Below are 25,732 nucleotides of genomic sequence, written 5' to 3' on the forward strand. Positions count from 1 at the left end.
TTAGCAAATAATTGGAGATTGCACTGTGGGGAAAATATCACTGTAGTAGTTTAATCCTTTAGGCATTGTGCAAAAAAAAAGAAAGAAAAGAGACGAATATCAGGCTTGGGTAAATATCTCCAAGTGCAGAATTACAGGCCAGAGATGTTATGGGATGGATACAATCCTACTGCAATATACAAGTAGAACACTACATTCCCTTCTCAAAACCAAGTTTTAAAAAGCTGAATGCCTTAAAGATTCCTAGAGGACTGCTGCACTTATTTAGGGTCTTATTTAGGCCTAATGGTGAAATATTGAAATAAAGCAATCTTTTTAGCCTTAGTTATCTGTAGGCTAACCCAATAAAAGTTCACACAATCTCAGAGGAAGAAACATTGTTGATTCCAGTGATTGTGTCTAGGGCATGCTTAGGAACAGGTTAACTGAGCTGTGTGTAGTGGAATCTGATTCACTTGGATCCTATGCAAGAAGTGGAGTTAATGGACTGAAGGGCTTGTTCTTGTGCTGGACTTCCTTATTATTGCTTATTATTGCTTATTAAAAATGCAAGCAAGCAGGAAAATGTCGCCCAGGTTTAGTAAATCAATTAAAGTATGTAAGCTATGGCTGATACCCTCAGGGAGCATGTGAACATTTGAAACCTCCAAATTGGTTTTAATTTGGGACATAGGTTAACAATGAAGCTAAAGGTAATTAAGGGAGCCCTTTAATTAGATGACTGGGAATTTTTCTTGGTTATTACATGTAAGTTTTCCACCATTTGCTCTATGACGACGCTCACTGGAGGCGGTTAATTAAGTGAAAGCAATTTCGGACCTTTCTTTTTTTATTTAGATGAATGTAAATGTTACCCTGTTAACTGTCGTAGCATTCACTAGCTGTCTTTAGCGCAGTCCTGAAACGCACAGTTGCTAATATTTGGCTGTATAATTCTATAGAAGTTTGTGTTACATTTTTAACGTTCAAACACCATGTACAGCAGTTTAGTATTATTTTACTCCATTGAGATAGTGGACAATAATGTTCGCTGGGCAGATTTTCTACAGCGCTGTTTACTGTAAAGTTGATATGCATTTGTGATTACATTTATCAAACTATAGACTTTGGAAATGTTAATGTGTATTGATGGACAAACAATTTGCTACTTTCTCTATCTTCTCTGTTTTAAGAAAATATATATTATTATTTTAAAGGTGTATAGGACCTTAGATGACCTCATTATTTTTTCTGAACACAGCTTGTCCAAGTAAATATGTCAGCAGTCATGAGGCAGAATCAATTTACTACTAAATGTTCCTTTTTTATGGTCACACATTTCAATATTCTGCTATGTTATTAGGCTATTAATTGCTCCATGACAATATTTGTCCCTCATAGCAGGAAATAAAGCTGACTAATCTTATATCTCAATCAACCCATAAGAATTATTATTATTAGCCTCTTCCTCCTCTATGGCTGTAATTGTCTCATGAGCACATACAGACATAGTCCCTATAGGTATCAGTCGTGAAACTCTACACCAAGTCTAATTTAACATGTTTCTTTTTCAGGGTACAACAACTGGAAATTACAGAGTGGTGTCTCTCTAAAGTGAAATTGATTTTATATATGTACTTGTTTATTATTTATGTGTGTATTTTTTATTAAGCCACATATGGTACAGAATGCAGTTATGTTGGATGAGTGTGTATGAATCAGAGACTCATTTGTCCGTATGTCTTTAATTGGGATGAAATTCTCACCTTTCTCACAGTAGGAGGCAGTATTGCCTTAGAACACGCTTTCCTATTTGAAAGGAGATTTCAGATCCAATAATTGCGTTTCCTCAGTATTAAACTTTCCATATATTTTTAGATACAGTGTTATGATGAACAAATCATTTTACTGGGATGCCTTGAAAGATGTTTTCATTTTCAAGACTGATGTCTGGACTAAATCCTAACTTTGACTTATCTGCCAATTACAATTTAAAACCTCAGAACTTGATGGAGGTTAAGCATTTGTCCAAATGCCATCAAATACTCCAATTCCAATGTGCTAGTGGTGGGGGAACACAAAAATTTACTTTTGATATTGACAGGTTTCAGCAATGTAAATCTATTAAATATAATTTCATAAATTAAATTATCCTAGCACAAAATTAGTTAGAGTGATGGAATATTTAAATGTGAATATGTTCAAATTCCATAGAGAGTTAATCACTTAATTCTAGAAAAAAAGTGCGTACAATCTTTTTACTTCTTGTATACAGTAAGATCATCTTCAATAATATGTAAATGACTTGTTTTTCATAGAGAAAGACAGACTCTCTCCAGTATCAAGCAGCATAACACAATTCTAGATAGAATTACTTCTGAGAGATATTTCCTCAGAGTTAGGTACTGTATCTGAGATAAGAAACTATAAACAAAATAAAACCTCATGAAGGAAAAACTAAAATTAAAATGTGAATTTCACTGAATTTTTTTTTGTCTGAAATGATATTTGTCACTTATGTGTAAGGGTTTAATTTGTAGGCTGTGTAAAGGCAATGCGTTTCTATTTTTGCAACATCTGGTATGGTCTTGATGCACTGTGAACTCTATGATGTTGAGCTGACTGAAAAAATGTAATACTAAACTCTTTGACTTGATGCTACTAGTTTAACCGGTTTGCCCTCATAATACTGCAATGTTAAAACTATCAAGTTCATGTAATACTCTCCATAATCTCAATCTCATATAGTTGAATCTTTCTTCTTCTTCTTCTTCTTCTTCTTCTTCAGTAAAATAAGTTCTGATTAAAATTTTTGAGAGGTTATTCCCAGGCTACCCAGTCATATATAAACACTCAATTTCTATGCATTAAACCATTGTTTAATGTCAGTGATACGCAAAGGGAGATTAGTTTGAAGCGCCAGGGGAACAGATATCAAATCCTAGCATTTAAACAAGAACACGCAGAGGGAGAACCACAGTCCTGTATATTAGTACCAAACACAGACTGGTAAAGGAACATAGTAAAATCCCATATATAAAGGCACATTCAATATGACTATTTCCAAAAATAACATAATTAATAAATTAATGAAGTCCACTGTCCCAAGCTGCCTGGCAAGTTAGTTTACATACAGGACAAGTTGTGTGGCTTACTTTATTGTACTTCCTTAGCTAAATGAAGTTCTGAGACACTTTTGTGTAAGTAATATTTGCTTATATCCATTAGATGTAATAATTATAAAAAATAAGTTAAACTGAGTTCCTGTAAATTAACAAGTTGGGTTTACACAATATATTTCTCCACTCTGTCTGTCGTGCAAACCTTAGGCATGCGCAAGATGAAACTTATTTGAGGTTACATCTGCTTGAACGACAGGTAGAGCTGCTTGAAATACACGAGCAATCAAGTATCAGGAGTCTATGTGATCGTTTCTGGACAGCAGAAGTTAGATCATAGGGAGCTGAGGGTTAATATGAACATCAATGTGAGCAGAGTCGGCAGACATGTGACAAGACATTATATGCATTCAGCACAATCCAGAGGACAGAAGGATGTTAACTGGGTTAAAAAACAAAAAACAAAACAAAAGCACAGTCTCATATTAAGACTGGAGTGTGTATAGTACAAGATAAGAGTAAAGCTTGAACCACTAAGACATTTATGAGGTAAACACAGGTGCATTTTTTGCACATGATCTGTCTTCAATCTTTCCTCACTCCACTGTTGCTCTGTAAAGTTGTCCGATATTCCAGCTCACATTTAGAAGCGGTCCGAAAGGTGTGCGTTGAGAACAGGTCGCTCTCACACAGACGAGACCCCTCTGTATGTTTGTGTTTCCTTTGTTTATGTTCTTCTTGCTTCTTTATGATTTGCTTGCCATGAAAAAATTGACTTGGCATCCATCAATGTGCCAGAACCTGCCTCATTGTAGTAATGAAGCTTGATATTTTTATGCATTATTTTGTCTTTTCATTATTATTATTTGTGTTGTTATTATTATTATTATTATTATTATTATTTGTATCATTTGTATCATTTGTTGTATTTTTATTGTTTGTTTGGTTCTTGCATTTGTTATTATTTTACGTTCTGTGTGCACTGAGCTGTGCAAACTTATCTTTTTAGGGTCAAAGAAGAACAAAAGCCTCAGCCAGCGCAGTAAGTAATGCATAACCTGAAAGTGCAATAGGCTTTGAACTTTTTCCTTTCGCTCTGTGCCCTGTGCTTCCTGCATCTTCTTTGGTATTAGGCGTGTTTCTGATACCTCAACAGGCTGCTCCTACTGTGCCATCTGCTTCCTGGTTGGCTTGTAAGAGAGCTTCATGCAGCTTCTTACTTCATCCACATGTGGGCTGGATGCGTCTACTTTGCTACCTGCTTCTCGAACAAACTTAAATGTACAGAATTGACACATGTGTAATTCTCTCTCTATACATACCCCCTTGTCTTTATACATTCTTATTGGCTGATTTCTTACTGCAACTCCCATTCCCATTGGCTGTAGCTTCCCTGCTTGATACTTATAATTCTCGTTGTTGTTGTTGTTGTTATTATTATTATTATTATTATTATTATTATTATTATTGTTATTATTATTATATTAACAGTATTGCTATTGTCATCATTTATACTACTAGTGTTATGATTTGTGTTATTTTTGAATTTATTTTTACTATTATTGTTATTCTCATTGTTGCTACGTCTATAAATATTGTTACATCTTCCTACTGGATCTAATAAGAAGAAAATTACGCCCACAACAATGTGTTCTTTGGTTGTTCAGTCACATTATTTGCTTATTTAAACAGGTGGTTTCCCTTTAGTGGGATCACTGAGCTGGTAAATAACGTTCTTCAGCCCCAGCAAAAATCGCAAAATGAAAAGGAGCCTGAGACGTAAGTAAGATGCCCGAAGTAGATTAATTTCAGTCCCTCTAGTGTTTAAACATGCTGTACTTGAGATTATGTTTAAACCAATTAGTTTATTTATTCCCCTAGTAGATAGTCTTTGATACTGGCATACTTCACTTTATTCTAGAACTGCAGGTTATTTTTTTATTTTGATTGATTATTATTATTTTTTTCTTTTATGACTACATTTCATCCTTAAAAAAGTATTAAGACATGTAGGAATTCAATTTAGGGAGTGGCTTGCTGGATTTATTGCACAGATCAGTCTACAATTTATATAAAAACCCTGTGCCTTTTGTCATAGAGAGAGAATGTTAGGCCTGTTAGGGTGTCGATATAGACTGAATGTATTCACTTTTTCACTAAAGCAACCCTTTTGCATTGCAGTTTGAATTGTTCTATTATTTGGTGTAATTGGTTGAGAGGACAATTTGCTTAAGAGTTTCCTCCAGGTTTAAAATCCTTTCAGATTTATCTTTTTATTGGAGATGTTGTGTTGAACACCGCACTCTTCAATGCTTTGCAGACCTCAAAAACTAATTGGCAAGGGGATTGATTGATAAGAAAAATAAAGAGCAGCATTTACATTTGCAATTATTCTAATTAGTTATCAGTTATGATGTTCAAGCAATAAATTGAAAGGGAGCATAATATTAATTAATGCTGCTGACTCAGATTACAGTTCTGTGTTGCCTAAGGACATAATATAGGTAGAATTGTAGAATAATCAGGATTAAAGTGTTTTGCACTACAGACCATGTATTCAAATGATTATACAGGTAATTCTTAAAACAATGTCTTCAATATATATTTGCATTAATAGGCATACTCATAAGACACTTAAGATTACAAAAGGTTAAAAATACATATTAAGTAAAATTAATAGTTTTGAATAGCAGTGTAAAAGTGCCGACTGAGCTTCTTCAACTATTTCTCAAAACTGATGAAGGTGACTTCTGTTTTCTGCATAACAATGGATTCATACCTAAAGTGTATTTTCAATTTAATGAAAATGTAATGTCACTGATTTGAACAACAGTTATAAGTATATATTGTGCCAAAACATCTATCACCATGTGCCTAGACACATGTTGGCATATGTAGACAAACATGTGTACCATACATTTATGTATAGAGAGATGTATGCCATGTGAGGCATATTGACTGAAGAATGATTACCAAAGCACTGGCTCTCCTCTTCATCACAAGATCAATGCTGAGCTATTTCTTCATCTTTTATGGCTCAGATTCAACCTGTGGGTCAGGTTTCACATCAGCACTAGCCTTGGTCTCCACAATGTTACGACTAGCGTTAATCGAGGTTTGACATCAGCTGATGAAATGATTATGTAGTACTTTCTTTATTCTATTTTTAATCCAGAAGCCTTGGAATTTTAAATCCATCATTTCCATAAGAGGAAATTCTATGTAGCAGATTCAATGTATTCACTTTCCTCCCAGCCGAAGCTGGTACTAAAACAAAATAGATATTATGAAAAATCACATCTGATAATAAATGTTTTATAAACAATAATACTAGTATGTAGCACTGCAACATTTTTTAAAAACATAAACAGGCTGAACTGGTAATTTTGAACTGTTTTTGAGAAGCCTGAAAATGTGATCAATAATATGCCTACAGAATTATGCGTTTCCTTTTTTAATCAAATGTTTGAAATCAACTTTTTATTTTGGGGGCTACATGTATATATAGTGTGTAAGAATGTCAGTTTACCGCACTTTTCAACATGAATTTAAAAAAAAATATGATGAAAGCTGCTAAAAGGATTGTATTAACTTACAATTTGTAAAAAAAAAAAAAGTTAGTAATTATACATTAATATGATCATTTTTACAATGTCTACATTAATAGTGTTTTCTGCAATGTGTATCTTTTAAAAGAAAAAACAACAACTAAACTACAAGAGCCATAATTGTCCATGGTGGCTTCAGTTTCCTATGGAGAATAATTATGGTAGTATACATGCACTTTCAGTTACATATTGTCACAAAAATATGTAGTTCACACCTTGTAAACCTGCATATGCAATTTTCAATTCTCACACTGTAGGAACCGTCATATTCCATTTCTATTATTTAGTGATGTACATATACCTGCACAAGATTATTATGATTATTGGGAGCCTATATGTTCCTTGCCAGACAGCAGTGCACCCTTGTGTGTTGGTGTGTGTGTGTTTGAAGGTCCTGTCACAGTTTGATACGTAAAATTGAAGCTTCACATTCTCCTAACTTGTCATGATAAATATCCTTAGGACTGAGTGCTGTGTAGGCCAGTTGTTCTTCTACTGCTTTCAGGTCTGAAATCATGCATTTAAAAGTTTAAAAGAGTCTTAGTCCTAACTGATACTTTCCTTTGAATGAGTTCATGCAGTCTTGCTTTAGTCTCCCTTGCTATGCAACGCTCAAAGAATATTTCATTCTTGAGCAGAATGTGTCCTTCAAATCCTATTGAGTTCTGGTGATTTCTGCCAATAAGAGCATCGTGACTACATTGAAGGTTGTTTTGTTTATTTCGGAAAACTCCTCTCTTCTCTTGCTTTGTTTACCTGCCTGGCACACTGTAGTTGACCACATGTTCTCTGTTGCTTTTGGCTTTCGCTTTATCGTCTGCCAACTGCTGGCTCCAGCTCTGGCATGGCCGTTCGTTGTGAGATGAGATTAATGCGCAGCCTGAAAGAGATTGGAGAGATTGACGGGACTTAAAATGAATCGCAGAGTGGTATTGCCATGCATTTTTTTTTTCAGACAAACGTGTAATGTATAGGTTACCAGCTGGTATCACTGATGTTATTTTGTAGGTGTGAAGACAAGTTAGGGCCCCCAAAAGGACAGTACTGGCAAAGGGCTGAGGTTCCTTAGAACTAGGTTTCAGGATACTGCTTCTATTGTACATAAATGTGGTGCTGGGCGGTGTACAACTAAAGAACTATTGTACACATGGAAATCCTCAGTACCATCAGTACCTTAAAACAAAAGCTTGTTTTCCTCACTTGAATTAATGATATATTGATAGCTATCTCTAATGTAGGTAATACCAAGTAATATCAACAAAACCAGAATGAACTGAACAATCTTTCCAGTCGAAAGCCCTGCTCAAAGGGGGAGGGGTTAAGGCTGTTTCCATGGATACCTCATCAAAACATTTTACTATCTACGCTGCCGTTAGGCCCATGTGTGTGTCACTCAAACAGTCCCTCCCTGTTTCCTGTTTGTATATATGGTGACGCACACTGGAACTTCCTCTTTGCCGGGAGACTGAACTCCCGAGCGACCTTGCAGTTTTTGTGCAGTGTTTCTTTTTTCAGGAAACGGGGGTTGTGTTAAATCCAATGTCTTTTGTATGATACAGGCCCAAATCATGTAGGGAGTGATATATACAGCTTGGCTATTAGATCTGGCCTTCTGGCAAAAACCTCTAGGGCCAGCCACCTCTTATATCACTTCTGCCTGGTAGGAATGAGACAATAGGCAATTTCTATAAGTTGGTGTGGTTGATGGGAGATCCCAGTCTGTATACCATAAGTTTACCAACCGGACTGAAGGACCACTTCCAAGACTCACAGCTAAATATCCAAGAGAAACAAATGCTGACTGCATGTGGTGTTGTGTTTTCAAGAATTTCTTTAAGCGGTTTAACGTGGCTCTCAAAAGATAATAAGATTCCTGCCAGCAAATGGTCTTCCATATCATACGTCTCATCGTGAAGCATTTGCCCTACATGAAGACCATTACAAACCCTCCTTTCCATCTATATTCTAATATTAACCAGAAAGGGAACTATAGAACCATACTTCCTGTAAAGGCAGAACAGATTTCAATGACAGTGCGGTTGTGCCGGTTAAATATTGATTACCAAGCTCTTTGCAGAAACATTCATCTATGTATGAAAGAGCTAGGTTTCACAGTGAGGCACAGACATATGTTCTTTTGCCTGTTGAGAAGCTGTTTCGCTGTACATTTGCATGTATTCATCATGCTGTTTGTGAGAGAGAGCTACAACAAATTCTTCCAAACCATTTGGGAGTGCAGGCTTAATTGTGCTTTTGGTTAGGTTATGCTACCCACACAACAGGTGAGTGAGACCAATTGTAAAACTTCCACTTTTGCTCTGGTTTGGGACCTTAAAAAGCAGAATAAATAGATTCCGTCCAACATTGTATTATACATTTTTATGAGGAAAATTCATTTAAATATATATTTTTCTTGATCAAACAGACAAACTCAGACAGAGATACCGAAACTTTCTTTTAATTTTAGTTCTTTCTTAGTTTAAGTTTTGGTTTTGCACTATATATTGGGAATGGGGGGAAAAAAACAACAACCACCTCAACCTTTCACCCAGATTCCCTAGCAGTTTTGGACCAACATAATATAAACTTTTCACCTGAACCACTGGAGGTGAAAGGCAGATGACTGATGTCTGATAGGAGCTGCTTCATTTATTTTTTCATTAAGTAAAAATGTACATATTGTCACAGACATACATTTGTGAATGCTTTACAAAACATGGGGTGAGCACATGTTTGTCTTTTTCAGAAAGTAAGAATGAGTAAGAATGTCCCAAATGTAAAAACACTTCCTTTATATGGTCACCTGACTGCATCAGATGGCTAGAAATTGGCCACCCATGGAAATGGTCTACCCTAACTGATATTCTATTTAGCCAGCCAGCGTTATCTCATAGATAGGCCGGCTTACATGTGGAAATTGGTGTGTTTTTCCTGTGTTTTCCTAATTTTTACGTTATTTACTTGAGTATTTGGGATTGTCCCTGTCCTTCCATGTGGCCATTTGTTTTGGTTGCAAACCATTCTCCTGAGTTTTCGGGCCAAATGTGCACGCACATCATCACTTCAGGAGTTAAAAACACTGCATGTAAACTCCCCCATTGACGGGTACATGAACAACCATGGGACGTTAGGAATCTTTGTGTATCCCTTTGTGTATCACAGTTCCACAGCTGAGCACGCGGGTACAGCACCTTGTCTCTCCACCAGAGGAAGTGAAGAGACAGATAGGAGAAGGGATACTCCCAGCTGCTGCTGTGTGGGAACTGGATATAGACACCTAAGGCCCAGACAACAACAGAAAGGGTGTCTGGGAGCAGAGACAGAGGGGCCAGTCCTACAGGTTCCTGTGCCGTTTCCATGAATACATGCAATGCTGCCAAGGTGATTCAGGCTCTTCCCCCAGCTGCTGTAGCAATTCACTGGGTCACTCATAGGGTTGGATGAGTATCCAATGACAAAGTCTAACCCAAAGCTTCTATCTGAAGGCCTTTTTGCTGTGGGGTGGGTCTTCCACTTTGTTTGCAGCCAACCCTGGAGTATTTGGGTATGCTAGTTATGTTGGGGCCTCAGACACCTTCTCCCTGCTCGAGTTGGCAGCCTCAGAGTCGGCAGCTCCTTCTTCCTCATGGTCTTGGGCCCGGCCACAAGCCAAGGCAGCTTTTGAGGTCCCTGAAGCTCCTTCCCCTGCAGTTCAGGCAAGGACCACAGTGACTTCATCATCTGAGAGATTCATTTGATAGTCCTGCTTACGCATCATACTGGAGTCATTTTCCCACGATCTGAAATATGTTGCAAAAATGGTAATGGTAAAGTGGAAAACACTGACAATGTTTTTGTTCAGTAAAATTATTAAAAATAAAATCAATACAAATAAATATAGATTCATACTTTTATTCCATACAATAAGGAAGTTAATGTTTTATCAATTGATTGATACTGGTGTAGCTGGATTCTGAGAAAGTAAAGTAATTAAGAATGGAGATGCATATAGAAAATTCAAGGCTTACCACTGAGAAAAACAAACAAACAAACAATACAAAAACAGGACACTATGTATCCTTCTTAGTCACTCGTGTAGTTACCATGTTTCTTGTGCTTGCATGCTTTTCCTGTTCATTCAGCAATTGAAGGATGCAGATTCTCATGTTTTGTAGTTACCACTAGAGGGCAATCAATACATAATGAAAAGATTGCTTGATTTGTATTATACTAATTGTTTCCATTTGTAAAATAACATCTATACATTATTGATCTATTCACCATGCCAATCAAAGCTTGCCTCTCAAGCACAGAAAAAAGGAGACCACCAGGATGTGATTTATTTATCTGTATTTTTGCACTTTGTATCGCTCTTATATTTTGTATGTCGCCCTGGACAAGGGTGTCTGCTAATAAATAAATAAATAAATAAATAAATAATAATAATAATAATAATAATAATAATAATAATAATAATAATAATAATCATGTACAAACTATGGCAATCCACCTTTGTTTAGAAGCTTAATAACAAACACAGAAACAAACTGCTGTTCTGACAGTAGTTAAAAAGGATAAGTCAACTTACAGGGCAACTTACAGCTAGTCACAAGATTTACGCATTGATTACATTATACACTCACCTAAAGGATTATTAAGAACACCTGTTCAATTTCTCATTAATGCAATTATCTAACCAACCAATCGCATGGCAGTTGCTTCAATGCATTTAGGGGTGTGGTCCTGGTCAAGACAATCTCCTGAACTCCAAACTGAATGTCTGAATGGGAAAGAAAGGTGATTTAAGCAATTTTGAGCGTGGCATGGTTGTTGGTGCCATACAGGCCGGTCTGAGTATTTCACAATCTGCTCAGTTATTGGGATTTTCACGCACAACCATTTCTAGGGTTTACAAAGAATGGTGTGAAAAGGGAAATGTTGCCTGGTCTGATGAGTCTCGATTTCTGTTGAGACATTCGGATGGTAGAGTCAGAATTTGGCGTAAACAGAATGAGAACATGGATCCATCATGCCTTGTTACCACTGTGCAGGCTGGTGGTGGTGGTGTAATGGTGTTGGGGATGTTTTCTTGGCACACTTTAGGCCCCTTAGTGCCAATTGGGCATCGTTTAAATGCCATGGCCTACCTGAGCATTGTTTCTGACCATGTCCATCCCTTTATGACCACCATGTACCCATCCTCTGATGGCTACTTCCAGCAGGATAATGCACCATGTCACAAAGGTCGAATCATTTCAAATTGGTTTCTTGAACATGACAATGAGTTCACTGTACTAAACTGGCCCCCACAGTCACCAGATCTCAACCCAATAGAGCATCTTTGGGATGTGGTGGAACGGGAGCTTCGTGCCCTGGATGTGCATCCCACAAATCTCCATCAACTGCAAGATGCTATCCTATTAATATGGGCCAACATTTCTAAAGAATGCTTTCAGCACCTTGTTGAATCAATGCCACGTAGAATTAAGGCAGTTCTGAAGGCGAAAGGGGGTCAAACACAGTATTAGTATGGTGTTCCTAATAATCCTTTAGGTGAGTGTATACTGTTGAGTAAATTAAATTAAACTCTAGTAAAAATACAGTTCTTGATACCTTTCAGGGGTAGTTCAGGTATAAGCAGAAATGTGGTAATAGTTACATTAGTACCATGTGCAGTGGGAACACAGCTTGTATAATTCCCCAAATTTTAACACACAAATAATGAAAGGCTTAAGAAAGGGGAAACAGGTAGTAGATAAAACACACAAAGGGTTCAAAATAAACCATGAACAACATGAATATTGACAAATAAAGTTTTAGGCTGCAAGGGTCAGATTATACATACATTTCAGTAGGTGTATGTAAGTTGTTGAATAAATTCAGGAAGCAGAGAAAGATGGGAGCTGAAACTGGGAGAATTCAGTTCCCTTGTCATTCTTGATCCAGCCACTATTTCTGTGTATCACCAGAAAGATAGCTGTTTAATATACACTATCAGCAATTCCATCAGTGGGTCTGTGTGCTTTCTGATTTCAACATGCAAAAGCTGATAGGCGAAAGTGCCAGTAAACCCAGACTTGATGTCCTCGGGGCAGTTAGTTTTGACACATACCACTGATGCATGTCTACCACACTTAACGTGTGTATTTGTAAAGTTCCATTTATAGGAAAAGGAAGCCCATCTGAGTAGCTGCAACATTCAGGCAATGGAGTAAAAGGATAGGACAAGTTAATAATTAAAAACCCTAATAAATCTTGCAGAGGATATGTGGAGTGAACTCATTCTAATCGTGATATGATGAAGTCAGACAGTGTTTAGTTACGGGGGACATGGTGGATTGACATGTGTCATACAAAATGCATGCACGCACACATGCAAGCATAAGGGACACACAGAAGGTTTGCATTTCTCGTCCACGTGCTTCCATTGCAGCCTTTTTTCTTGGCCTGCTCGGCTCTGCAGTTTGGACAGTCCGTTTGTGTCCAATATGATTCATTTTAGTCCCAGTCCTATATCATGTGTAATGCGAGAAGAAGTTGACGCTGAATTGATGGTCTACCTTTGGTGCCTGTAACTTAAGAAATAGGTCAGTTATCTGTGGTATTACGATTCTTCATAAACGGAACGAGATTTTGAGCTACATTTTTTTAGCATAGTGTTTTGAGAACCGTAAATTGTTATTATTACAAATATTCTATAAACTCTTGACCGCTCTCATGTAGTAGCTCACGGTCTGTGCTTGCTCCTCTAGTACTCCTTCCCTGCTGCCTTTCTGATGATGCTCACCCCATTTGAAACTTCCTCACCATAGTGGAAGAGGAAGGGAATGTTTTAACCACCTTGCGATCAATTTACATGCTTTCCACGAGGTGGTGATAACCCCTAATCAAATAGCGAATAAAGTCTGTGTTTCACAACTGTTCATTATGGATTAGCAGTACAGCTTTGATCAAAGAAGGAACTCCTAGTCTCAGGTGATTTCAGCGACTTAAGTTATGTGACTGGAATTAAGCTCTTGCACACCACTCTTTATCATGCTGAGGGTAATGGTGCATGTGAATGCTTCAGCTGGATACTTATGAACATGTTGTGATGTGATGCACCAAAAATGGATAGCACTGGTAAAGCAGACAATCCCCACATCCCATGAATCTGGCTTGACTTGTTTTCAGAACTCCAAGCATGGTGAGTTTATGAAGTTACTTGCCTGCAAGCTTTGAAATGAAAAGCAACATTACCTCAACTCAAAGGAAGTAACGTTAGAGCTAAGGTATACCTGGGAGATGAGTACTAGGCAGCTGTTGCCAGAAGACACAATTCTGTCTGCTAAAGGAAAAGGTCCCTTTCTATATCATTTGTCAAGATGAGATGGAGAGATGGACCAGAAAGAGCTCTTATTTTGAAAGTTGTTTTTGTTTATGGGTCCTTACCAAAATCATTGCCTTTTAGGCCTACTAAGCAGAGGAAATTCTGTAATATAAAGAATCCCCATCAAAAGCCTAGCGAGTTTGAAAATATACAACCAGAATGCAAGTCTGAAGTGAAACGCCGGCTTGGTCCTTCACAGTGGTCAAAAGTAGAAGGAAAAATAATCAGAACAGTTTCAGTTTCATATCAGTCTTGGCTGTATGAAGGGTGATAGCCTTTCTGTTTTGTCTTTTAAGCCAGGCAATGAATGTAGTGAGGGTCCATTTTGAGATAATAAATGAATTGCTTAGGTTGCTTTGCTTATTAATTTAAGTCGGAAAAGTAGACTTAGCACCCATATAAAGACCAAACAAATGAACGTAAGCAATCTAATACTAAAACAAACTGCAATCTGGCATATAGACTGGAGTAGGATAGGATCCAGTCTGAGCAATAACACCAACTACAACAACAACACACACACACACACACACACACAAGTGTCTGATGTTCGGAGATGTTGCTGATTCTGTGAGACTGTCACTTACCGTTTGGTTGACAGTCAGGAGCAGCACAATTCTGTGTGACATTTTCAAGTAGCGCTCCGCATCTGTGTAGATCAAATCCCAGTGGGACTCAACTTTGTCACTTTTGGAAGCAGGGGTCGCCTGGAAAATATTACAATGAGTGGAATTAAAAAAGAGACTTTACCTTGAAGAGTAACTATCACAGTATAAAATTATTGGTTTACATGACAGTGAAGCAGAAAAATCACAGATCCTTTTCTTCTACTTCTACTAACACATAAGTACATAAACCAATCATTTTAGGGACTGCGCTAGCTCCCCATTGGAGATGCTGTGTGGTTGTGTCCTGATGGCTAGATGACTAGATGTTCAAACAAGAATCTACGTTTTTAGTTTTTTCCCCCCACTGAATTAATCCTCATCTTTTCATTATTAATCCTTTCTGAGTATTGCATTTGCTTGATATTTCAAAACATGATGCAGTTTACTACAGTTTCATAAGATTTCCACTTTTTAGAGTGAATATACATATTTTTATCATAGATCGTCTGAGGATTTGAATGTATAAATATTTATGTAATTGTCCTATCGCTTTGGTTCTGCATAGTATTTATTTGAAAGCAGTTTCTTCTGACTGATGCATCATTAGAGTACTGCACATATACCTGGAATAACCACAATCATTCTTGTCAGTTGTGTGTGAGTTTCAGTATTATTTGTCTAGAATTGACTTTACTATAGAAAAAAATAACTCAATTTAAATTCTAACTTTGATTGTCATCCATGTGGAATCTCTACAGTAATATAGTATATAATAGGTATATTTGTGCTCAAGTTGTACTTCAAAAGTATTATTTTTTTTCTTCCACTGGATGTTATGTATCAGATTCCTCATTGAAATTATAGTCTTTGTATTGATACTGATAAAAATCAATGGTAAATAGCAATGCTTCTACCATGTTCTGCATGGAAATGTTAAGCAAGAGATAGCCCAGTCAATGATTGGAAGTACTAGACATTTTAGCTTAGCAACCACTTCTACAGGCATGGTTGGAAATAAAATAGGAGTATAAATTTACTTGGTTAGAGCAAAACCTTTTAATAGCATTTACAAGTGCTTAACTAATTATGTAACATTTTCAACCAGGAGGAGCTATAGAGCAGAGCAGCCAACAAACTCAGATGCTTCTTTCAAGGCCAGAATCAAAAACAATTTTGAGTTGTTAACTTTCAAGACTCCAGCTTTGAAGATGAGAACAATAATTGGAGGTTACTGATATTCTGTGCAGAAAAGATAGGTGCACAAACTAATTTGTATCTGGCCCCCTTCACTTGTGCATGTGCTCAGAAAAGTTTAATTAAGCATTGCAGGGTGATTCATTCTTGGCTGATCTCTATTAGGGGGACCTAACAAATGAATTGTGCTCCCAGGAACTTAGCCCATGGCTCACCTGACATATTATAACTATATATCTATATGGTAGAAATGTGTGATCCTTATATCTTTCATATCCCAAAATTGGCCCCTGTTTTGAACATTTAAAATATATGGGATATAGTTTAAATATATTTTAGTCTATAGTCCTTGTGTTTATTTAAATATGGATTATAGACTAAAAAATTATGGAAAAACAGATTCAAGGATGACAATGATAGTTACTAATGGCAAATAATGTAGGATTAGGGTTCATGTTAAGATCAAACAATTCCATTAAGACACATAAAGAATAAAAATTATCAAAGACAGCTGCCTCATAAACTCCACAACACTGTCTGGTAAAATATTCTTTACTTTCAAGTAGAGTGAAGATCTTCATATATATATCTGTCATTGCCAGCACTGAGATAACAAACCCACATATAAACAGCATCAACCCTTCCTTTATGTCAGTGAATCATTTTGATCACACTGGTTTTGCCAACCTAAAGTAGATAAAAATGCAGTAGACTGTGGTGGGGGTGTGTGTGTACCTTTTCAGTGATTGAGAAAAGACACTGAGGATTTAAGCACACGTCATAAGGAATAAAGTTCAGAAATTGCCTGGAGGAAGCAGTATAGCGTCTCAGTTTACCTAAATCCAATCGCATGTGACATGGCCTGTGTTTTAAAGTGCTGTTATCAGCAGAGGCAGGGACAGAGACAGTTTATGTGCAGAGACAACTTTGTGAAGCATGTGATGGGTGTCAACTCCTAGCTGGTCGAAGGCAGGAAGCAAATATTACAGGGTGACCCTGAGTACATTTTTTAAATGTTAAATAACAGTTAAAAAACATAACTCAAAAATAACAGTCACGCATTCAGCATATTTATGTATGTATGCATGTATGTATTTAATGTTTTACTACTGAGTTGCATGTTAAAAAATCACATATATTTAAAATATAAAACAAACCAACAAAAAGCAAACTAAGGTGTGAGGTTTTGTAACCTTTGGCAAACAATGTATGCATTTAAAGAAATAATAAAAAACAAAACAGCCTTTAAATGAATGAATCATTATGACTAAGCTTAGTCAGTTAATTGTGCTCTTTATAATTGGAGTACAAACTTGTAATTTGTTATCCGTGGGTACATCCAAGTTTTGATTGGTTTAGGTCAAATATAGTCTTGGTTGCTTTGTATATAACAGTAATGTTTTTTTTTTTTTTTTAACTGAGCTGTATTTATAGATTAATTTGAATAATGTATGTATTCTATTATTTGATTTAACTCCTGTTTATTATCCTATTATGTGTCTCATGTGATTCTTATGTATAGTTACAGATTGTCAGCATGCAACCTTACTTTAATAGAAAAAAAAACTTCTGAAAAGGCTTCTAAAACTTGAATAAGGCAATGTGACACTAGGAAGTATTCAGTGTCGTGTCTTTATTGGATATATGAATATGAAATGCTAACATAACAATGCCTTCTACACTTTCCGCAGAAATTTGCTTTTTTCAGAAACTTTTTTTCTTTCTTTCTTGTGATAGATAGCATGGCAATTAAACAGGCATAGAAGCAGAGAATCTGATGGAAAGCACATAATAAGATATATGAAACAAGGAACCACAATACATTTGCAATGTAGAAACCAACAATCAGGATAGTCAAATGCCTTTCCCTTAAAAGCTACACAATGAAATACAAAACATGAACTGCATTTTGAAGTAGCACAAAAATCATTGAAGGTGATCCAAATGTATGCCCTCCCTCATTTTCACCCCCACAGGAAATTGCACCAGCAGTTTGAAATGTATAAGGACCAGGTGAAGAAGATGGGAGAAGAAGCACAGCTGACGCAAGAGCAAAAAGGGGATGCCCCCACCTGTGGGATCTGCCACAAAACCAAGTTCGCTGACGGCTGTGGCCACATCTGTTCATATTGCCAAACTAAATTCTGTGCTCGTTGCGGAGGACGTGTGTCTCTGCGGTCAAATAAGGTGAGCTTTTTCTTTTTTGAACTTGGAAGAAACAAGTGCTACATTTCAAAATATATACCATCTTTTTCTATCCTCAGTTTCCCTATGCCAGTTTACAAATTACTTTCGCTTTAGCCATTTCATAGTTTTACAGTGGGTTGCTATGGTTTTAACATACTTTCATTGTGCTTTACTGCACTCTACCAAACATACACCATGGTCTACCACAGTAAGCATATTAAGATATATTAAGCATGGTATATTACAGTACTCCCATGGTAGTAAAGCACAATGCAGGCATGCTGAACTCATAGGAAATCATTGTAAAGCATGTTAGATAGGAAAATAAATTAGTAAACATTGCGTAAGGGTCTATAAGCAATTCACTGAGGAAAATAAAATGGTTATGTACTTTTCATTGCTTTGATGTGATTTTGTTTAACAGTAACTGTGTGCAGCAGTATATTGTTCTCTAAGACCCCCAGACTAGAATTCTAATATGACACCCCTAGGTGTAAAGAGCAAGGCCTGAACCAAATCAACCAAGCTGCTTATCCCAAATGTAAAACCCAATACTTTATTTACAGTAGGTAGATGGAGGTATCTTCTATCAAACCAAAATCTACCATCAAGAATTGAATCTGTCATTTGTACTTGGCCAAGGATATATTACTGACGATTATAATAGGAGTGTACCAGTTTCTTAAAGTATGTTCACTATATTTTCCACTATATGGTAAGTAAAACTAATCTGTATGTGTTCCCCACATGTTGTGAACAAATTTGTCTCAAGCAGGTTTTGCTTGAAGTGGCCTACTCAAAACATTTTATGACCATCAGGTGGCGCTTTTCCTTCAGTAATAGTGCAACAATTAAAACCATCTTCTTTCAAACAATTCCTCCCCCTACTGACATACTGCAGTATTGTTGCCCACTTCACTATTCTTCACAAACCCCTTTTAAACACCACTCTTGTGTCAGATCATTTTAGTAGAAAGTTTTCAGCCTTTTCCCATTGTGTAATAGGCCTGCTGCATGCTGCTGCTGTGTGTGAACAGCAAAACTGCCAATGTCCCTCATTTTCTCTCTTTCTCTCTTTCTCTTTCCCCTCTTGTTGTTTCCTGCTTCCTTGGACTTGCAACAGGAGGACAAAGTGGTTAGCATCTTTTTATTACTTACAAATCTTTCATCATTGGTATTTTTCACTGTTTTCTTTATACATTTTCCTCTTCAACTGACCTGAACATACAAGTATAATGGGCTGAAACATTGAGGATGCAGCTGCATTTCTGTAGTCACAGTTCTAAATTTGCCCTGAAATTTCTAAACCAAAAGGTAATCCATGTAAGTCATAAATATCACCAGGAAGCCACATGTGCTTTCTTTTTTCAAAAGAAATTAATAAAACACATTTTACATCTGAAAATCTATATTATTATTTGATATAAAACATTTGTATTTAACACCATTAATTCAATTTAACTTCTCTAGGATGATTTGATGAATTATTTGGTATGGTGTCCTTCACAGAGTTGCCACATTGTGCTTTACACATTCAATCAACACAAGCTTATGTTATTAATGCAATAATTCAATTAAACTATTTAGGCATGGAGGAGAGAAAAACTAAATTATTACATTATTTAATACTGCTTGTTTTATTAATTGAGTCACAGTGACAATTTTTTATTATTATTATATCATATTAGATATGTCTTGATGTGTTAGAAGTAAAATTGGAATTTAGTGATCAGCAGCTAATGATATCTCAGCTGATCTGAGCTGTCGTGTTTACACTGCAGACTGACCTGAGACTTTTTAGGTCCGAGCTTCACAGGTTCCTCAGTTGCAGGTTATGGGTCACACCATATCACGCCATCTGAATGATGAGTTTTCTCCTCCCCCAAAGATGGTGTAGGATACAATAGTTTCCAGCTACAATGGAAGCAAAAGCCTATATGTAGACTAGAGGATGGATAAGAGAATTTTGGATATTTGATGGAAGTATACCAAACCGGTAACAACATCCTTGCTAGTTTGCAGTCAGTTTTTGAAAAGGTTAATCTGAATACATTAATCACAAATACTCATTAAAATAAAGCCACACACTGAAAGTCAATTTGTGGTTATTGTAAACACCATTAACCAATGAATGTGGCAAAGAGCAAACCAAAAAAATGACTTCAAAACTCATGCAGGTCTGCATTGTGGCTTTAACATTGCTTTCAAAATGTCATGTTTATGACACCAGTAAATGTCTTGTACACATGGAAAACTTTAAGGAGTTTAATCCATAGAGGAAAGCAACACTGTTGTTTAGAAATTGCAACTGCTTAAAGTGTTTGACATCAAATCAACTTTTATATGACATTTTTTGTAACTTCATGTTGCACTCTTTTAGAGGATTGAAGACTGGCATATATTCATTGAATAAATGTATTATTAATACAATAATTATTGATGATCAAATTAAGTGTCGTTGCCAAGCTTTAATTAAAAATATAAATTTTACAGGTGATTAGACAACATTTAAAACAATTATTCACATAAGCTGTATACATACAAGATACATATGTTGCCTAGAGATGCGTGAAGCATTGGCTGTGTATACACTTCAGTTTGGACAGACCTAAACTGTAACAGGGCCACCTCTTGAGCGGGCCATTAGTCCAACTGTAGCGTTTACACTGCCCTGTGTTGGCACAGAGCTGTCCTTAAAGCATCCAGTGAAAACGCAGTATTGGATATAGGGGTTAAAAACTTCAAAACTTTTCAGTTCAATCCATTCCATTAATTTGATTCCCTCTAAAATGTCATAATACTTTCATGACATTGGTTTGACATTGCAAGTAAAACATGAAAATGACAGAATACTTAAGAGAAAGGAATTTGCCTTTCTGTGACTGTGGACATAGTTAGCGGTGTCAAAAAAGCACTGTATTACAGCAGTTTGGTACATTTACAATTGTTGTTCATTTTATACATGTATGTTTTCTGAGTCAAACAGCTAAATAAGTAAGTAGTGTAAGTAATACTGAAAACAAACTCCCTGCCCACTTTATATATTATGATGACACAATCAAACAGTGTCTAAAATGTCCAACATGAGACAATATTGCTGTCTTCAATGTAATATTAAGGATAATTATCATATTAACAAATAGTTGATCTAAATAACCCCCATTTTCCTATCAGAATGGGCAAATGTTTATTCAGTAGTGAAATGCAGTGCTTATGGACACTAAAAAACTCAGATTTCATACACAAATTGTGATGTGAATCTGACCTGAGAGGTGGAACATATAGGTATTTATTCTAAAAGTATTTGCTCATCTGAAGGCCTGTGGTTATATTTTTCCTTATATAATAATTTGAAAAATACTTTTCCTCTATTTGGTCATCTCTTTGTATTGGGTCAATGTCAATACAAGAAATCCAGAGCTACAAGGTATGATTTGTAATGCTGATTCAGCGTTCAACATTCAACACACAGTTTGGGGCACATGAGTGTCAAGACCGAGACTTTGCTGACTTCTAAGAATCTGTTAAACCTAGAAAAAAATAGCCTCAGTATTGAAAAAAAACAACAGAAACAAGCCCTTTCCCCTGACTGGGAGGTACTGTGTCTGCTGTGTGCCGGGTGTGACATGGATACAGTGGGCAGTGTGTCTGGTTGCAATGCAGATGACTGACCCTGGTGTCAGGCTGAGGATTTGTTTCCCCTGCCGTGCTGGGTGACCATATTCTTTTTCAGCATTGTGTGTATTACCTCACCAATCACCTGCAAAAACCAGTTTTTCTCTGTGCTGGGATGCCATGTGAGGCGACCTGCTGCTGGACTGAGGGCTTGAACACTGACCTTCAGCATGTGCTGGACGGTTGTCTTCTTTAGAAGCTGGCTTTAGGAGAGCTGGTTGCAGGGTTTTTGAGTCATCTCCTTCCTTGTCTGCATTTCTTCTACTCATGGCGTTTACCCCATTTAAAAACAACAACAATGAAATAAACCACACATTTTTTTACCTGCTTACATTTTGTATTATTATTAATGATTTATACTATGTTACACTTTGAGCAAGAACTGTAGCTTATTCAACCAAGAACCTGATCTTTAGATATACAGACACTGGCGTTGATTTCTAAATCATATATTTTGTATAAGTTGTCTTTATAAGAAAGACAGGTGTGGTACGAAAAGCTTTTTCTTTCTTTTTTCATACAAATGGAGGTTGGCAGAGATACCGTATAAGTAAGTGGGTCACTGTTGATGCAATGTGCCTTTGATTTCCCTAAAACTACCCTCCAGCTCAGCACCAAAATATACTTTACAAAACAGTTATTTTATTTAACCCAAGGAGTGGAAAGAGTTTAAAGAGAGAACACCGAATTCGATTTCCGTCTTCAGTTTCTCCTTTTCCCCTCAGATTTCCTCAGCATGGCTTTGTTTCTGAGTGAGCAGTAGAGCACTGTTCAGCCATAACCTGGAAACAAACCGTAGCATAAATACCAAGTTGGACATGACTGTGCAGCAGCATGTAACATTAAAAAGCTAATTAAAGTTTGGCAGTGAAAGATTTACATTCCACTGTTCTTAAACAGTCAAACAAGTCCCAGACACTAACCATAATAGTCCTCTTAATGTTCGAGAACTTTTACTGTATTAGTTCAGAGCTGGATACTTGGATATATGTGGGGTTGAGATTATTATTATTATTATTATTATTATTATTATTATTATTATTATTATTTACTTAAAACAAACTTACATATTAAGCTACATACAGAAAACCTTTTAAGTGTATAAAAATGCCTGCCTATATTTTGACTTGATCAATTATAGCAGCATGTTCTCCGATACAGTCTAATCGTAAATCTCGAAAAACTACTCAATTCTAAATCTTTTGTAGTCATTTTTGTATTACTTTAGTATAAATACATGTTAATTTGGATTCATATGTTGTTTTTTTCTGACTTTATGTGAACAAAAAGACACAAATTTGCCCGTTTTCTCATTGTTATGAAATAGTTACATTTCAAAATATCACTGTCTTGGTCACAAAAGCAATGTTTGTGGGGAATAATATACATTTCCTATACTTTTGAGGCATAAGCAATTAGGAAATAACACTTACTACCCAGGAACAAAAAAAAAAAAAAAATTGTTACACAGTGTAATAAACACTAAGTTGCAGATGTTTACTGTAAGTAGTTTAGTAGTAGAAAGATGGACATTTAACGCAATATTGCCACCATGCCACATAATTGAGTTTGAAACTCAGCCAATACTAACATACTATAACCCTCTACCATTGTATAATTTTGCTGACTTTTAGTGTTACACTTATAAACATTTTGTATGGAAAACATACCAATTTTCCAACATGTAATTTGATTAGCATGTGGTGGCCATGATTTTCTGTGCTGCTACTTGCCTTTTGCATATCTGATAGATACCCATACTAGAACCATGTAGGTAAAGTTTAGGCACAGTGGGTCTTACGGTGTTTGGAAAAGTAGACATACCCAACATGTCAGCCAAACCATGTAAGCCATTCATCACCAGTCTCTTGTTGTAGGTCAAATACAGGCAACTGCGCACTTACAACCTAATTGATTGAGAGCCATTGTTAGTCTAACAGTCTTAAGTTGAACCCTTATTTCCCATAGTCACAATGTTAGAAAAGACAGTTCAGTTCCTGGAAACCCATTTCATAGCGTAAAAATAAATACATTGACTATGGAAATGGAGATAAATTAAATAAAACAGTAACATATGCCTTTACAAATATGTACTAACTAAAAACAAACATTATATATACACCAATCAGCCATAACATTATGACCACTGACAGGTGAAGTGAATAACACTGATAATCTCGTTATCATGGCACCTGTCAGTGGGTGGGATATATTAGGCAGCAAGTGAACATTTTGTCCTGAAAGTTGATGTGTTAGAAGCAGGAGAAATGGGCAAACGTAAGGATCTGAGTGACTTTGACAAGGGCCAGATTGTGATGGCTAGACGACTGGGTCAGAGCGTCTCCAAAACTGCAGCTCTTGTGGGGTGTTCCCGGTCTGCAGTGGTCAGTACCTATCAAAAGTGGTCCAAGGAAGGAAAAGCAGTGAACCGGCGACAGGGTCATGGGTGGCCATGGCTCACTGATGCACGTGGGGTGCGAAGGCTGGCCCGTGTGGTCCGATCCAACAGACGAGCTACTGTAGCTCAAATTGCTGAAAAAGTTCATGCTGGTTCTGATAGAAAGGTGTCAGAACACACAGTGCATCGCGGTTTGTTGCGTATGGGGCTGCGTAGCCGCAGATCAGTCAGGGTGCCCATGCTGACCCCTGTCCACTGCCAAAAGCACCTACAATGGGCATGTGAGCATCAGAACTGGACCACGGAGCAATGGAAGAAGGTGACCTGGTCCGATGAATCATGAGTTCAAGGTGTTGACTTGGCCTCCAAATTCCCCAGATCTCAATCCAATCGAGCATCTGTGGGATGTGCTGGCCAAACAAGTCCGATCCATGGAGGCCCCACCTAGCAACTTTTAGGACTTAAAGGATCTGCTGCTAACGTCTTGGTGCCAGATACCACAGCACACCTTCAGAGGTCTAGTGGAGTCCATGCCTCGACGGGTCAGGGCTGTTTTGGGACCTAAACAATATTAGGCAGGTGGTCATAATGTTATGGCTGATCGGTGTATAATATAGTTTTAAATGCAGGGGATCGTAAGATGGGTGGAAATCTATAGTTGACTTGTACCCGTAGCTGACTTGTATACATTTCAGTGCACAGAAAATGTGTTGCATACTAAAAAATTAATTGGCCCATAGTTTTTTATCACAGCAAATTGCCTCGAACAAACTTGATAGGGTATTGTTCTAGTGCTATGCATGCAACGATGAAAGTCTTACGGTGGTGGAGAAGTCGTCACTGGAAGATTGATGAGTGACGCAACTTTGCCGCCAAACCATGTGACCAATCCACTTCTTTTAAATTAATCTAAATCTAGGCTTTAAGGGAAGACTGTGTGCTAAGCATCAGATGTGTAGATTTTTCAGATATTTTTTTGATAGGCTTTAGTGTAGTACTTTGAAGGAGAGTTGAAGTTCTATCCTCAGCAACAAAACAGTTTCTTCTGATATCTCCCAATCGAACTTGAAGGAGGCTGAGAATGTAATGGCATGGGCTGCGTAAGGATTCACACGTGGAGTTCTTGCGAAGTGTCTTATGGAGTTATGTGTCCTAAGCAACCTTTACTCTTCCAACATTTCATGAACAGACAAATGAAGACAACAGCAACAACAACAAATGGTTAGTAAACTTGCAACATACATCATCTGAGAGTCTCTGATATATTCTGTCTCTGAAGAATTCCATGATAATTATAAATGTTTCAGATTCTTATCTTCAAAAGTGAACCTGAGACTCTTGACAGCTAACCCAGCTATTTAAGGCAGCTCCTCCTATTTTCTCTTCTGAACTCCTTTTATAAAAGCCATACAGCACATGAAAGCAGTACTTTTCCTATATCAAAATGATGCATTACTTTATTCTGTGCAATATCAGAGGCCATTTGTCAAAGAAGACCATATAAGTTGAGAACTTCCATTCTGAACAAAAGCAGTGTATAACTTCATACATTTGTAGTATTGTATAATAGACTCATGCCTACTGAATCAAAATGGTAACCTACATTCGAATCACAC

General features: G+C 36.9%; 1 protein-coding gene across 1 annotated transcript in view; it reads left to right on the plus strand.

The window, feature by feature from the left end:
• rims2a (regulating synaptic membrane exocytosis 2a) overlaps positions 1 to 25,732 on the plus strand; it is a 285,367-nt gene that overhangs the window by 40,793 nt on the left and 218,842 nt on the right. The window contains exons 2-5 of the mRNA XM_066691502.1: positions 4,108 to 4,140; positions 4,791 to 4,877; positions 17,833 to 18,043; positions 19,167 to 19,178. Of these exons, the coding sequence (XP_066547599.1) occupies positions 4,108 to 4,140; positions 4,791 to 4,877; positions 17,833 to 18,043; positions 19,167 to 19,178 (343 nt within the window). The remainder of the gene's footprint in view (positions 1 to 4,107; positions 4,141 to 4,790; positions 4,878 to 17,832; positions 18,044 to 19,166; positions 19,179 to 25,732) is intronic.

This window comes from Amia ocellicauda, chromosome 18 (assembly GCF_036373705.1).
Source record: "Amia ocellicauda isolate fAmiCal2 chromosome 18, fAmiCal2.hap1, whole genome shotgun sequence".
In the NCBI taxonomy this organism is placed as follows: Eukaryota; Metazoa; Chordata; class Actinopteri; order Amiiformes; family Amiidae; genus Amia; species Amia ocellicauda.